This window comes from Echeneis naucrates, chromosome 18 (assembly GCF_900963305.1).
Source record: "Echeneis naucrates chromosome 18, fEcheNa1.1, whole genome shotgun sequence".
Taxonomy (NCBI): Eukaryota; Metazoa; Chordata; class Actinopteri; order Carangiformes; family Echeneidae; genus Echeneis; species Echeneis naucrates.
Genome location: NC_042528.1, coordinates 2,509,622 through 2,523,876, shown reverse-complemented (window position 1 = coordinate 2,523,876; position 14,255 = coordinate 2,509,622). Strand labels below are relative to the sequence as shown.

Below are 14,255 nucleotides of genomic sequence, written 5' to 3'. Positions count from 1 at the left end.
TAGTTTCCATACTCTTATTTGACATCTAAAAAAAAAAAAAAAAAAAGTATTTATTTCTCTCTCTCTCTCTCTCTCTCTCTCTCACTCAATCGGATGATCATTAGCAGCCAGTGACCTCTTGGTTTCCCTAATAATCTCAATCAAAGTTTTTATTTGTTATGTTTCTCCACTGATTGAATTTTTTTATGTGTCTGAATTTTATATATATAAAAAAGAAAAGAAATTAGACTCCATGGACTGAAAATTTATTCAGCATGAAAACAAAGTTAAAATAAGAATCTAAAACTAATGTCAGCAAATTATAACACATAAAAAACATTAATGACAGCTGATATCCGATGCATGTACAGTCTCTTTACTTTTGGCCTGCAGTATTCTTGTGCTTAGCCTTGCAGTCTTATCTCTGCCTTGGTCTTGTTCTCCATCCATCCAACTCCTCATCACCTCTGACCACACTCTCTCACAGAACAGGTCTGGGCTGCTGGGTGAGCAGAATGCCGAAGCGTTTCTTCAGCATCACTCGATGTCGAGAGAACTTGTCGTCTGGGGAGAAGCGGGCCGGATGGGCCGAGCTGGTGGGCTGGCCATTCGGACACACCTTCTGTTGGTGACAGTGAAGGAAAGAGTCGATGTCAGTGATGGGAGATGTGAATAAAAGACTATATTTAACAGCGCTTTTACTCACCTAAACACTATAGCTCATGTACTCTTCAAGTTATTCAAGTGTACTGGAAATATTTGATCACAGGTAGCATTGAGAGAAGTGACTGTTATTCTAGACTGCTTCCTATTAAATTTCTTTTTCAAGGTGAAAGATGCAAAGCCATACAGAATTCACATGAATAAAGCAAAGATTGGAAAAAAATAAACAAAATATTTCCTTTTTCTGTAAATCAGATGACAACTCAAATTCACCATTAAATGGATTCTTTCATATCACGGGGTTACTTCACTGCATCACAATTTAAGGACAATGATTCCGATTCAATTATGTCCTGGTGATTTTTTTGGCTTAATTATTGGTTAAAAATCGACCAATTGATAATCATTAGTTATCCATTTTCAGCTGTATGTCAGCCGTGATAAGTCTGATGTCCCTCCTTATTATTCCTGTTTTTTTCACTTACAAGCCCTTGAGAGTTAATGTGATGGTAATAAAAATAGTCTGAGTGTTTCCAGGGAGTTAAAAAGGCTCCAAATGGCTCAAATAAGCGTCATAATCGAAGGCCATTACTGATTTGTGCAGAATAAAGTTGGGATGTAAACACGTTACCTTCAGGGTGTAGACTCGGTCTCCCTTCTCGTCCACGTAGTACTGAAGAAACATGGCGACCAAGACTCTTCTAGCGCAGCCAGATAGAATGAAAAACCGTAAATATTAACGGATTTGTATCGAAATGAGAACAGTTTTCCCCTTTCTGATTCCACGTGTGGCGAAGTTTCTCCTCGCTCGGATTGCAGAGCGGATATCCGGTTCAGACGTCGGAGCGCTAAGCATGCTGGGAAATGGAGTTTCCTAATATAACCTATTATATCTACTTGATAGTAGATACCTGGTACCAAAAGGCTATTTCCAAGTACTATTGATATTCATATATATATTTTCTGAATATGTTAAACATGTTAAAATAAATTGTTTGTTGCAGCTGTGTTGTGTTTCTGAACAAATTTCATACTTTTTTGCTGCTGTGTAAGAAATCAGGAGTATTAACAACACAGCCGTGTCAGAGTTCTGGTACAATGTGGAATACTTTAATACGTGAGACTTCCAGGAGTTTGGAATATTTCACCCACAGAACTTAGTCAAAGATAAACAAACCAGAGTTTATTTTCAAAACCGAAGCAAAGAAAAGCTGATAAATACATTTAATACAATTGTTTGAAGACTCCTCATTTCCAAAAAGAAAGGTAAGCCAATGAGGAATACTAAATTAATGTGATTTATTGTTAATGTGTCACTGATGTGATTTCACATTGTTCCTTATAGTCTTTTATTCTCTCACTTGGATCTGCACACAATACAACCTAATAACTAATAAATAATAACTATAACAGTGTCATATTGGAAACTACTGACATAAACCTCAAACCTGCATGTTCTCACTTTCAGTTTCACTTTCACTTTCAGACAATAAATGATGGATCCAGTGCCAAACTCTCCACCTGAAAACATCCTGTCTGACAGAGAAGATCCTGACAAGATGGATGTACGGAGATGGGTGGATGAGGCGGCGCCACTCAGAGCTTCCCCGGCTGTCTCTGATCAAGACACAGACAGGTTTTCAACTCCAAGCCGCCAAACTCCACAACATGTCCTTCCAAGCGTGACGGTGGGGCTCGTCCAAACCCAGATAGTAGCTCAGGAGAATCCCGTCACCCTAAATGTCCTTCCAGGTGTCTGTCCGCCTCTACTCAACCTCCAGGCTTTATCACCAGGCATCAGTGTGCAGCCTGAACTGACCCCACCTTTACCAGAGCTGATAATGACCCCGTATTTTTGTCAAACCGCCTTCTGGAGGAATATGAACACCGTGCGCTCCCCACCTAGCCCCCATTTTGGTGTTAGTCCCTGTGTGTTGTTCCCGTGCAGCCCATTTTCACCGCCACATCATCCCTGGCTCCCCCTGCATGAGGTTCACCCCATCTGGTGCTCGTGTCCACAGACTCGCCCCGTCCATCAGCCCTGCGAGCCAGGCCTGTAAGGAACACACCACAGACAGCTTTATTTTAACATATCGGCCGGTTTAATTAAATCCTGATCTTAGTGCTGCATCCAATGTCGCCTGTTTGGTCACAGGATGTCGAGGAAGGTAGAAGAGCCAATCAGAGAGCAGCTAAATGTGACGCCAAAGTCCACAGGGAAAGAAGAACAGAGTATGGAGAAGGCCGACTCAGAAGGTCAGAGGTCAAAGCTTTGTTCTGAATATCAGTAATAGATTTTTATGGATGCCCTAATCCAAACTGACACATCTCAACTATTGGATGGATTCCTGGAAGATTTCATTTGTTGCCCACATAGAGAACAAAGAGAGATAAGGAAGCTGGGGATAAGTGACGTTTAAGCCTCCTGTTTTGTTCCTTCAGAAAAGCAGCAAAAAAATGACACAGCTGTCCAACTGCTATCCAGCAACACAGACAATAAAACAACAAATCCAGCAGGTTGTCCTGGATCTCCTCTGTCTTTGGATGAAGGAGCTCTGACTGAACGTGCCTTCGAGGATTACATGATGCTCATGGACTCGCTCTGCCCAAAGGTCGACAGCTTTGTTATCACGAGGACACTTGGTGTCTATACTGTTGAAGGAAATACTAAAATACACAAAAGTAACTTAGAAAATATAAATATAAACAGTGTACATTTATAAAAAATGAATCTGCAATATTTTCTGCTGTTTCTCACTCTGCTCAGATCCGTGAAAACGTGGAGGTGAAAGACGGTGAGGATGAGGAAGATGAAGACAAACAGAAGGAGAAACTGCAGACAGAAAACCGGATATTTCAGGAGTATCTGGATGAACTGTGCTCTGACGAAGACTTCATCAGAAAGGTACGTTTTTAGAGACATTCAGCATAAAGCTGGATGATTTTCAGGCTCAGCCCTTCAGCGTGCAACATTCTTCTCTCTTAATTTACTTGTAATCAACAAGTTTTACATCAGGACAAGCAGCCTGAATATTCCTCCCACACATTTTGTGACCTATCATATAATAAAACAAACAAACCAAAACATTCAGCCAGTGCTGACTCTCTCTCTCAGGTGGAGTCAATACTGGACATAGAGTTCCTGCAGTCCCTCCTCTTTTCTGACCCAGAGCTCACTGACCTTCCTCCAACAGAGACACACGGACAAAAGGTAACATTGAGAATAAAACACAGTACATGATGTGCGTTTGCTGAAAAGTCACACCGCTCTGTAAGAAAGACTGGCAAAATGATGGCAACACAAAAACGGACTTAAAATGAGACATGTCAGTCTGGTTCCTGTGTAGAATGGTGGCGTCCATTTTGTCCCCAAGACACTAAATCATCTCTTAAAAAAAAACAAACAAACAAACAAACAAAAACATGTTAAAGTCTGGGATAAATAAAGTATCTATCAAATTAGATGACGAAGTTTGAGGACATCCACATGTACTTTCACACAGAAACAAAGATTATGGTTTGATTTCTGCTTTTCACCTGTTTGTCTCTCAGGTGAGGTGGACCCTGACTACAGAGGACCTGGATTCTCTTCTTCCTTCAGAATCAGAATCCCTCAGTGTCTTTGCACTGGAAGAACAGCAACAGGAGGTAAGAATGATAAAAATAATCCTGATTACTAAGAAAAATCCTGCAGGCTCAAGAACTCATCCAGTTATTTTAGCTGCTGCAGGTGGGCTAAAAGTTAACCCCTTTATTTTAAGTTTTTAGTCCAGAAGTCACTGATCTGGCATTCAGGGTCACGAGGTGATTAATGGGAAAAGGAAGAAAAAGTAATAATTCTGTTTATGAAGTAAGAGGACATACAAGTTAAGTACAATTTTAGGTAAATGTACTGAACTATAGTAGTTAAGAAAAGTTGCCTTTAATCACTGCTCCAAAAACAGCACAACTTTTTGTTAATTGGCTTTTGCCCTTCCAGCAGCCGAACCATCCCTCCACCAGCTTCAGCAGCGATCCTCTGGTGCGTCTAATGACGGTAGTATCATAGTGAGGGTGTAAAATACAACAGCTCTCTGCTCTTCTTTCATTTCCTGAATCTCTTTTTCTCAGCTGTGTTCGATGCCAAACACAGATCACCTGGATCCCCCTGAATCCCCCGACCTGGTTCTGAACAGACAAAAACAACAACAACAATGGGTACGCCTGTTTGGATTTCACAAAACACAACATGAAAAATGTTAATGACCCTGAGTTTAAAAAAAAAAAAAAAAGGCCAATGCAGTCATTTTTCTTGATTTACAGGCATCACATCAACACTCTGCTCACTCCAACATCGATCCTATAACTGATCCATTTCTGGAGGCTGCACATTTAAAGGGGCATCTTGGCACTAGTCTAAATCCTGATGGACAAACTGAACCTCTGAAGACAGGCTCGAAGGACAGACAGCTGACTGATTGGACAACAGAAGACTTCAGCCCTGTTCCAGCCCGTCTTTGCCACAATGGATCCCTTTTCATGGAGGATACTTTAACCTTGTCTCCATATTCCCCCTTTGGTTTTCTAACTTTTGACTTGGAGGCAGCAGACCATGATGCATCAGCATCCTCATCCCTCTCAGGCACTCAGCCAGCCCAGTTGTCCCAGAACTCGGGCCCAAAAGGACGACAAATCCCCAAAGAATTACTGTCACCTCGTATTGTCTGGTGTGATGTTGACAAAAAATATGAGAACTTTTTGAAACAAAGTGCTGGAACATCAGGGGCAGAAGCAAAAGAAGAAGGCGGCGGCGTGATTAAAGAGGAGGAGAATAAAGAGAATGACAGAAAAATTGTCAAAGTCAGACGCAGTCAGAGGCTGCCAAGTCAAAATGAGAAAGAGAAAGCAAGAACAGAGGAGAGGAGACCAAAGGAAAAGAGTTTTAGGAAAAAACTGAAGTTTACCCCGGAGAAGGAAAGTGCAATTTATGAAAAACCGAGCAGACGGCTCTCGGGAGGAAGACAGTTATTTAAAAGAGAGGAGAGAAGTTTTGAAGAGCGGAGCCAAGCAACAAAAATAACTCACACAATGGAGCAATTTCCAGAGACGGGAGACGGTGAACAATTTCAAAAGCTCTCTGATGTGACGCAGAGACTCAAGGTTGAATCAGGGGGACAGAGCGAGGACAATTTCTGCACCAAAATATTGCAAGAAGGAACCGTTTCAAACACACAGCAAGAAAAAACTGGAAAGGCTGCGAGTGGTGTGAATGGAAAGAAGGAAGGCATTGAAAGGAGGAGGACTCGGAGCTTAACTGCTGAGGAGAAAGTGAAGCAGACGTCTCTTTCTGCTGCTGCAGAGGACACACAGATCCAACACTCACCTGAGAGAGAGATGGACGACAAATTAGAAGTGAATCTGAGATTTGAGTGTGAAGATGAGCAGCCAGTTTCAAGTCCAGATGCAAACTGCAGTCCGGTCTCTCCATCAACACCTCAGTGGAGCCAGGAAGTCCCACAGGAAGCACTACTGGATGAGACAAACAAGGAAAAGCATCTCACTGCAGATATAGAGCTGCCACTGGTGAACACCTGCGACACAAATCCAGGGGCCGGTGATTTTTACAGCAACAAGTTACAGAAGACAGAAAGGACAGGACTTCAGCAGAACGAGGCAGCAGAGACAACATGTCCTTCATCCAGCTCCAAACTAAGTCCAGAGCAGACGGCAGCTATAGAAGGTGAAGAGGGAAGACCGAACGGAGAGCAGAAAGAACCTCCAATCCTCCCGTCCAGTCCCATGAAAAGATGTTGGCATGAATGGGAGGCAGAAAAGCCAGTGACTGAACCAGAAATCCTCAAAAGTCCAATGAAGAGACAGAAGAGCAAGGCAGGTGTCCCCTGTAGGAGAGCCGAGGAGACATCCGACTGCTGCACACAGAGGGCAGAGGACAAAGTCTTCTCTCCGCCATCTGAAGGGGAGGAAACTCAGAGAGAGACAAGGAGCACAATGAAATACAGACTGAGGACAATTCAGGCTGCAGGTTTCCCTTCTAGGAAACAGAAACAGCTCCTCAAATAAAACAGACAGAAACGACGGCTGAGCAGAAAGAAAGGGCCAGAGGTGAAACACCAAGAAGGAGGAAGAGGTTGGACAGTTAATGTGCAACAGACGGAAACACATTAAGTGTGTGTGATGAGAAACGTGATGGTAGCAAAACCTCCTTAAAATAGTTCACAGTTTAATTCATTGTTGATAAAGTATTGTCATACAAAAATGTAAAACATTCATATACAGAATAAACTTTGAGTGATCAGTTTGTTTTTGCACATTGTCCCATTATCCCATAAAAAGAGAACAAATAAACTTACATTTAATACACACACACACACACACACACACACACACTCATAAATAAGACATTTTATGGCTTACAATGACAAACATCTTCCTTTCTGCACCAGAAAGACATAGTAGCATTACTTTGTCACAATTGAAGTCATTTTTTGGCTCTCTATTGCCATCAAAATATTAAAATTCACCCATTCATACACACACACACACACACACACCAGCCTGACATGAAACATTAAAAATACAATCCATTGTCAATAATTATTCTGAGTCCGCCTCGTAACAGACAAACGCTGCACAAATGAACTGAGTATCCTGCCAAAAGAAGAAATCATCATGCAACATTCATAAAACTCTTCATTCAAACTTTTTGTTGTAGTGCTGGGATCCATTGCTGTGCATGTGTCCGTTGTTGTTCACAGCCTTTCCATTAGCCAGTGAAGTGAGCTGCAGGTGAGAAAGAGCCTCGTCCGCCTGCAGGTATTCGTTCACTACTCTCTGATAAGGCGGGTGAGTCGTCAGCACATCAAGCAAATTTTCTGTTGAATCAAAGATATAAAGAATTAATTCTCAAAATCATCAAAGTGACAGTTAACTTCAATGAAGTAAACATGTTTATTACAGGGTAATTATCATTGTCAATACTTTGTATTTTTCATGTGTTCAGGAGGACGTTCTAAGAACCAGTTTCCTTATCAATATGTGAGTTTATGCTGTGACTGTCCAAATCATCCATCCTTCACTCAATAGTGAGCAGTTCAGGATGTGAACACATAACTTACAGCATCATCACTGTGGCATGTAAAATAGCTTTCATTCAGAAACACAGACCTTCAGTGAGCTGGCCGTGCCTGGAGGCCTCTGCGTACAGCTTGGCGGTGCTCTGCTGAGGGACACCCAACAGCGCCGCCATGAGGTTTGACAGCTCCTCTGCACTCAGACTGCCCCTACCTTCCTGGTCAAACATCTGAAGATTGGGAAGGAGAAACAAACAGATGTGGATAAATGTTCTGGAACTCTGGAAATCGCTCAGGTTTTGCAGAGAGTGAAAAAAACCCATTAGTGCTTACGATGAAAGCTGTTTGGAGCAGTGATTTGAAGCTGAAAAACCCTGAGACAGCAGCAACACTCAAAGAAAAACGTCTCAAGTCCACCGTTTTATCCTGAAGAGAAGGAGTAGAAAAGAAAAGGCTGTTTATTTTCTACATGTCAGAAACTGAAGCACTGAATGAAACACCTTTGGAACGGTTGTAGAAAGGACTCAATATTTTAAATGCCGATTCACTAGATTTAAAACAAGCTCTGGTGAAAAACTGCATCATAGATTTATAGCTACAATCCCAGAGCGTCAACTCTCACATCAGCCATATCGAAGCCATAAAGCAGCAGAGGACATTTAGTGCTCTGCTGCACCTGCTACCTTCAAACACACAGGTGGAAACAAAGGCCAAAAACACAATTTTAAGCTGTTAATATTATTAGACAAAAAAAAAAAAAGTGTTCACCTTGGAGTAGAGGTCACAAACATCGACGGCCGTCTCTTTGTCTGTCAGTCCAAGAACAGAGGCGAGCTCGTCTACACTGGCCTTCAACCCGACTCCTGACTGACACCTGTCAATTATTTGGACCAGTGCTGCTTCCAATTCAGCTGCCTGCAGCCTGAGGAAAAACAAAGTAGCTTTAAATAAACACTCAGACATTTAGTTTCTGGCCAACACCAAACAATGAAGGCCCTCTTTTACCCATTTTTTTGCAGCAGTGACAATGCTGTCCTGGCAGGAGGCTCCAGGGGAAGAGAGAGACCGCCCAGTTTACTGGTCGGAACCCCGCCCTCCATCACATAGTCTGTGGCCGGGACTCCAAGGGCCCTGGAACAGCAGGAGAAATACACAACAGCTCAAACTCACAGACAACTCACATTTCTCCCTTTGATATCAGATTGCTTTTATGTTACAAAGCATCCAGAGAAGTTACTCTGAGGTGGAATGTCTGATAGGATACAAGAGGGGAAAAAAAAAAAAAAGTAGGGGGGGGGGGTATAAATGTTATAGACAACTGCTTAGTGTTGGGGGGGGGGGGCAGCTCACATCTAACTATTCCCTCATGTGGTGTAAGATAACACAACAATCAAATACAAGACTGTATTTAAAAAGCAAAGTGTCACTGAAAGTATTAACGACGTGCCACCAACACAACTATCAGCAACAATCATTACTGCAGACAAAACTCTGGTATAACAGTTATTTATGAATATTGGCTGGTTGTTGGTCCTCTGAGCCGTTTTAATACACATCTTTCAGTCACAAAATATGACTGCTGACTTTGGCTGAGAGAAATTGCAATGGGCATTTTTATACCTTTGGAACTTAATGAGCTATACAATGGAGACAATAACTGACAGACCAACAAAAGTGAGGTGCAGCTCATTACTCCGTATCTGGCTGATATAAGAGTTCAGAACGTGTGATTTTCTCCTTACTTGGCCATGAGTTTCTGAACATTGTCCGCATACAGGTTGGGGTCATTCTTCTCTTCCTGGGAAGGATTGTAAACTGGCAGGAACTGTAACACAAAAAAATGAACCATTGTTCTCTCTCATGTTCAGTAATAGTCACAGGTGGGGTGTGGCGAGGGGGGAGAGGCACAAGTGTGAAGTCGCATGTTTCAACAACACAGAAGGTTTACACCCCCCCCCCCCCCACACACACACACGGTGTAACAAAGTGGCCTGTGTCACGGCTCACCACACCCACCAATGCTGATAAATGTGATCATGTTGTGTGCCTGTTCTACACCCAGCACTCACATCACTGCAGCAGGTTGAGTTTTGATCAGACTGGGTGAAGTTATTCAGATTTAACAGTTTCAGTTGGTGATGAAACTTGCCTTACCTCAACAGTCATGTTGGTATAGAACTGTGACGCTGTGTGCCACAGAGCCTCATACCTAATGGAATGATAATATATTTAATGGAAGATGAAAAAAGTATACTTTTCACCAGGTAAAACAAACAAACTGAGAAACTCACCAGGTTGTTCCCTTGTATGTCCAGCGAACAGTATCCTGAGGAAGAGTCATAAAGACTAATCAAACATTACAACAAGGCACTAAAGCAAACAAAAAGACCCATCCTTAGCAGCTGACAGACTGGATACCGTTTTTATTGTGTGCAATTCCAGTCTTGTCCCATTCCCCACAAATCAGAATACAAAGCATAGGCCAAAACAAAAACTTCAGGTATGAAGCTGTCATGTTTAGTCACAAATTGTTGTTACAAACCAACAGATACAAACCGACAAATGATGTCACTCACCAATTTGTTAGGGTAACGCAGCAGAACTGGTTGGACTGGGACTCCAGCAAGGAAGGCACCTGATGAGCAATGACAGTAAAATTACAGACCCAAAACTACAGGAGAATTTAGTCATCCAGCAGCAAAACAAACTCCTGCTACGCCTTTTCTCTGTCATACCACTCATTCCAGTATGACCGGGCAAAACACCTGCCGTCTGTGTCCCGTATCAAGAAAAACCGGATGGGATCTGTTTTACTTCATGTTATCCACAAACCCAAGCTAAGTGCAGAGAGAGGCTGCCGAATAGCCAAGGTCTTCCATCTCAGACAGCCAATACTCACCAGGCTTGAATTTGATGAGAGCATGGCCATTTGTTGTGGTTCCCTCTGGAAACATCAGCATCTAACCAAAAGTGAAGCAATATGAATTATGAGCTAAGAGTTTTTTTGCACTTCTCCACCTCCTGTAATCTACAGAACAGAAATGTGCTCAAGGGCTGTCCTGCAGTTACATTTGTAATTTTCAGTCAGTAATTAAGTCTGCAATAAGAAATGACTGCCGTGGGGATGGAAAGCGTGTTTTACTGCTCTTCTCCCACTTGGCAAATCAAATTAATCTCTCCAAGATTTAACATAATCTGTTGTTGATGCCAATGGCACAGATTTACAAGGTCATCATTACCAGTGAATAACTAAATGAATAACTAGATAGAATGTATTTATTTATTTATTTATTTACACCCACAACTTAAGTTTCTTTAAGCATTGCCCTTTTGGTAGCACTGACCAACATCAACACAGAGCTCTATCCAAGGACAAACAACCAGACGACGAGCCTACCTGAGGCCAGTAGCCATCGGAGGTCAGCCTCTCTGTGAGCTGGGACACTGCCTTTTTCCTGGACTCTGGATCCTTTCTGCTTACCAGCACAGCCTGATTGAACTCAAGTAAATCTGAAACGTATACAAAAAGTAAAAATAAATAATTACACAAGAAGGACATTCAACTCAATATCAGGGAAGGGGCCGAGATCAAGAATGTCAAGAAGGCAACACAAGAAGAACCAGAGCACATTAGCCAGAAAACTGAGTCACTTGTTTATCTTTGGGCTTCCTTGAATACTTTCACTTTCCTCTTGACCACTCATTTCCAAATACTGTTAATCTGGATTCTCTGCCTAATAGCTGGCCAATTTGGGGTGAGACTCCCCATCTATGACCACACTGCACTGTCTGCAACTGAAACACAAGATGTTTTTTGTTTCTTTTATATTGAGGAAACGTTATATCATCCAGACATAAATTTGAAATGAAGAAATCCTGCCTGATTCAAATTGTTGCTGGATGAATCCTCGATTCTTTAAGTGTGAGATCCCACCACAGCGGACATATTCAAACAATCCTCAACTATCAGGTGAGACTTCAGCAGAGATTTAAAACGCAGATGAAGCGACCGGACGGTGTAGACATTAAGCAGAGAAACAGTAGCATAAACATTTAAAGAGCAAAGAGCGTGCTCCTTAAATGACGGGTGAGTGAGTATGTGTACATAATCAGAGTGCCTTACCTCCTATGACTGGCAGGCTGGTGTTCTCTGATCGCGAAACCACAGTTGCCAACTGGGCCGGACAAAGAACCAGCATATCCAGGAAGCCGCTGTGGGGTGCCACCACCAGCACCGGCGCCTCCTTTCGAGTCGCCATGCGACCTTTGACCTCTACCCACAGGAAACCCAGGGAGAAGAACACCGCTCGGCTCAACAGCAACACAATCGGATGGACGAGCCAGCGGCGCCAGCCTGTGATTGGCCGAGACCGGTCCTCCTCAGACAGGCCGGCCACTCGGAGTCGAGCAAAAGGCCACATGAGGAGGAAGAAAAAGGCACAGAAGACGATGCGGAGAGGGAAGAGGACGCTGCCAAGGATGACACCCTGAGGATGAACACAAAAGTCCAATCACCAACATGACAAATCAACACATCATGGACACTTTCTGCAAACCTCAACATTTCTTTATTCACCAGTTCTTTTGTGTTATGTTTGGCTGAGGAAGTGAAGAACAGCCTGATTCATCATCTGTTATCATCCCAGAAAGGTCACATTAGAGAAGGTGGAACCAGCAGATGTAGAAGTAAGGATTTATCTGTGGGTGTCCTGATGAATCTAACCATTTCAGATGTGCTTAAATTAGCTTCAAGCTAAAGTTAGCCGGCTGATTGAACCCCTCACCTGTCTGAGGGCTCTCAGCTGACATGTGTTTGGAGCTAAATTAAGCCTTCAGGAGAACATGTCCTCTCTAACACGGACCTCAGTGGGCTAGTTCTTCATTCATTTTAAACATTTTGTCTTATTTCGGACAGTGTGATGGGTTGACTGTTACCCTGATCCTCCGGGCCCGGCTCAGCTTCACTGCATGGATGAACGGATGAGGAAAGTCCATGTCGACACCGCGGTGAAAATTAATGATTAAAAAGAAGAAGAATAACAAAACTTCTTTTTTTTTTTTTTTTTAGGCGAAAAAAAAAAACAACTTATTTTTTGAGATTAAAAAAAACTAACAAAACAAAACTTATTTTTTAGATTAAAAAAAAAACAAAACAAAACTTCCAGAAATGGCGCCTTGTCCAAAAAAAAAAAAAAAAAAAGGCGTCTCAGTTTAAAACCGTTAACTAAAATGGCCGCAGCCGTTCGTTTCACCTGAAAACGTTAAAATAAACCGAAGTTACCGGAGAAGTTTCCGTGTCTCCACATGGCGACACTCACACTGGAGGAGCCGGGCCATCCCCTCCGTCTTGTAGGCTCTCCGTCCTCACCTGTCCCGCCCCTTCGGCTCCGGCAGCCCGGCCTACCGGTCAGGCAGCTCCCGGAGGACGGAGCCTCCACACAGCCATGAAATAAAAGATTTATTTTTATTCTAACAGGACCACTTAAAATGTTTTAATATACATTTATAAAAAATTAGAAACCAGATAAATTATCTGCCTGTTTGTATTTATGTGGTGGTCTATGAAAGTGTTAATATTGTATATATTAACTGGATAATGTAAATTTAAAGTAGTCTCTGTTAATATATAGACATACTTATTTAAAATACTTGGTGTACATTATAAAAAAATATCTAGGAACTTTACAGCATTTGAAATAGATACCCAAAGACTGAAGGTGAATAAAAATACAGGTCAATGTGCTCAAATGTTATGTTATTTTATTCATCTTTCATCTTCAGTTTACAACAACAGGCTTGGAAGACATTATATTTTTCTCCTTTTTAAAGCGTGTGGTGTTACCTGTCAGGAAGTTTTGTAATGTTACAAATGATTCATTCGTTCAAAGGGAGACAGTGAAGGTAAAATGAATCCAAGTGGAACCCTTTGTTTTCCACAGCAGAGACGGAAAAAGAAGGTGACTGTGAAGTTGCACAACCCGGCCTGCCTCTCAGGTTTGGCCTCTCCCTCACCTGTTTTGTGTGCAGGGTGTTGCTGCGAATACCGAGACCTCCCTGTTTAGAGTAAACACACACCCACTAAACGTGAGCGACAAGTAGAAGTGAGAGGGATGGACGACATCCGAATCAGAGAAAAGGTGAAATGGTGTTTGCTTGTTTGTTTTTAGATTGGGCTGTACTTTGTGTTCTATTTATTAGCTGTCATTATCACTCACACAAATCTTTGTTGTTGTAATAACATTACTCTGATTTGACAACATATCTTTTTTTTTGCAGGTCTATTTTATGTGAGGAAGCTCAAGCTGCCTTGTTCTTTAATCCCTTCAGTTTTTCTAAAGAAAATGTGATTAAGGTGGTCATTTTTATTCCAAATTTTTCAGAACATTTGCTTATTTTGTTTTACGAAGCTCCCCATACCTTCTTGCCTTAGCAGCAAATACATTCTAATGTAATCCTCTTTATTTTGACATGGTTTTTCTCCATTCGCTAAAAGAGAGCTCATGTTTCTGTGTTTCTATATAAGGGTCATGCCGGCTGTAAACA

The 14,255-nt window shown here is 42.1% G+C and overlaps 2 protein-coding genes across 3 annotated transcripts; both read right to left on the bottom strand.

Annotated features, from left to right (window-relative positions):
* Window positions 1-229: 229 nt before the first annotated feature.
* nop10 (NOP10 ribonucleoprotein homolog (yeast)) lies at window positions 230-1,465 on the bottom strand. The gene is made up of 2 exons (XM_029526447.1): window positions 1,274-1,465; window positions 230-601 (listed from the first exon to the last, which is right to left on the bottom strand). The coding sequence occupies exons 1-2, from the start codon at window positions 1,325-1,327 to the stop codon at window positions 461-463; spliced, it is 195 nt and encodes a 64-aa protein (XP_029382307.1). The 5' UTR covers window positions 1,328-1,465; the 3' UTR covers window positions 230-460.
* Window positions 1,466-6,845: 5,380 nt separating this feature from the next.
* Window positions 6,846-13,091, bottom strand: lpcat4 (lysophosphatidylcholine acyltransferase 4). 2 transcript variants are annotated; one of them, XM_029526435.1, is made up of 13 exons: window positions 12,994-13,091; window positions 11,836-12,199; window positions 11,110-11,222; window positions 10,612-10,672; window positions 10,289-10,347; window positions 10,004-10,038; window positions 9,867-9,921; window positions 9,455-9,537; window positions 8,718-8,843; window positions 8,481-8,634; window positions 8,046-8,138; window positions 7,807-7,942; window positions 6,846-7,514 (listed from the first exon to the last, which is right to left on the bottom strand). In XM_029526435.1, the coding sequence occupies exons 2-13, from the start codon at window positions 12,131-12,133 to the stop codon at window positions 7,333-7,335; spliced, it is 1,395 nt and encodes a 464-aa protein (XP_029382295.1). In that variant the 5' UTR covers window positions 12,134-12,199; window positions 12,994-13,091; the 3' UTR covers window positions 6,846-7,332. The 2 variants fall into 2 exon arrangements, with proteins under 2 accessions (XP_029382295.1, XP_029382294.1); XM_029526434.1 differs by lacking the exon at window positions 12,994-13,091 and adding an exon at window positions 12,648-12,790.
* Between the last annotated feature and the right edge of the window lie 1,164 nt (window positions 13,092-14,255).

Excerpts from the sequence above, each read along its gene's own strand:
- nop10 (XM_029526447.1), bottom strand. The coding sequence starts at position 1,327 with ATGTTTCTTCAGTACTACGTGGACGAGAAGGGAGACCGAGTCTACACC. Across the intron at positions 602-1,273 it reads ACCGAGTCTACACCCTGAAG|AAGGTGTGTCCGAATGGCCA; the intron begins GTAACGTGTTTA and ends TGTCACCAACAG.
- lpcat4 (XM_029526434.1), bottom strand. The coding sequence starts at position 12,707 with ATGGACTTTCCTCATCCGTTCATCCATGCAGTGAAGCTGAGCCGGGCC. Across the intron at positions 8,844-9,454 it reads GTTCAGAAACTCATGGCCAA|GGCCCTTGGAGTCCCGGCCA; the intron begins GTAAGGAGAAAA and ends CTGCTGTTCCAG. Across the intron at positions 8,139-8,480 it reads TTTGTGACCTCTACTCCAAG|GATAAAACGGTGGACTTGAG; the intron begins GTGAACACTTTT and ends CCTTCTCTTCAG.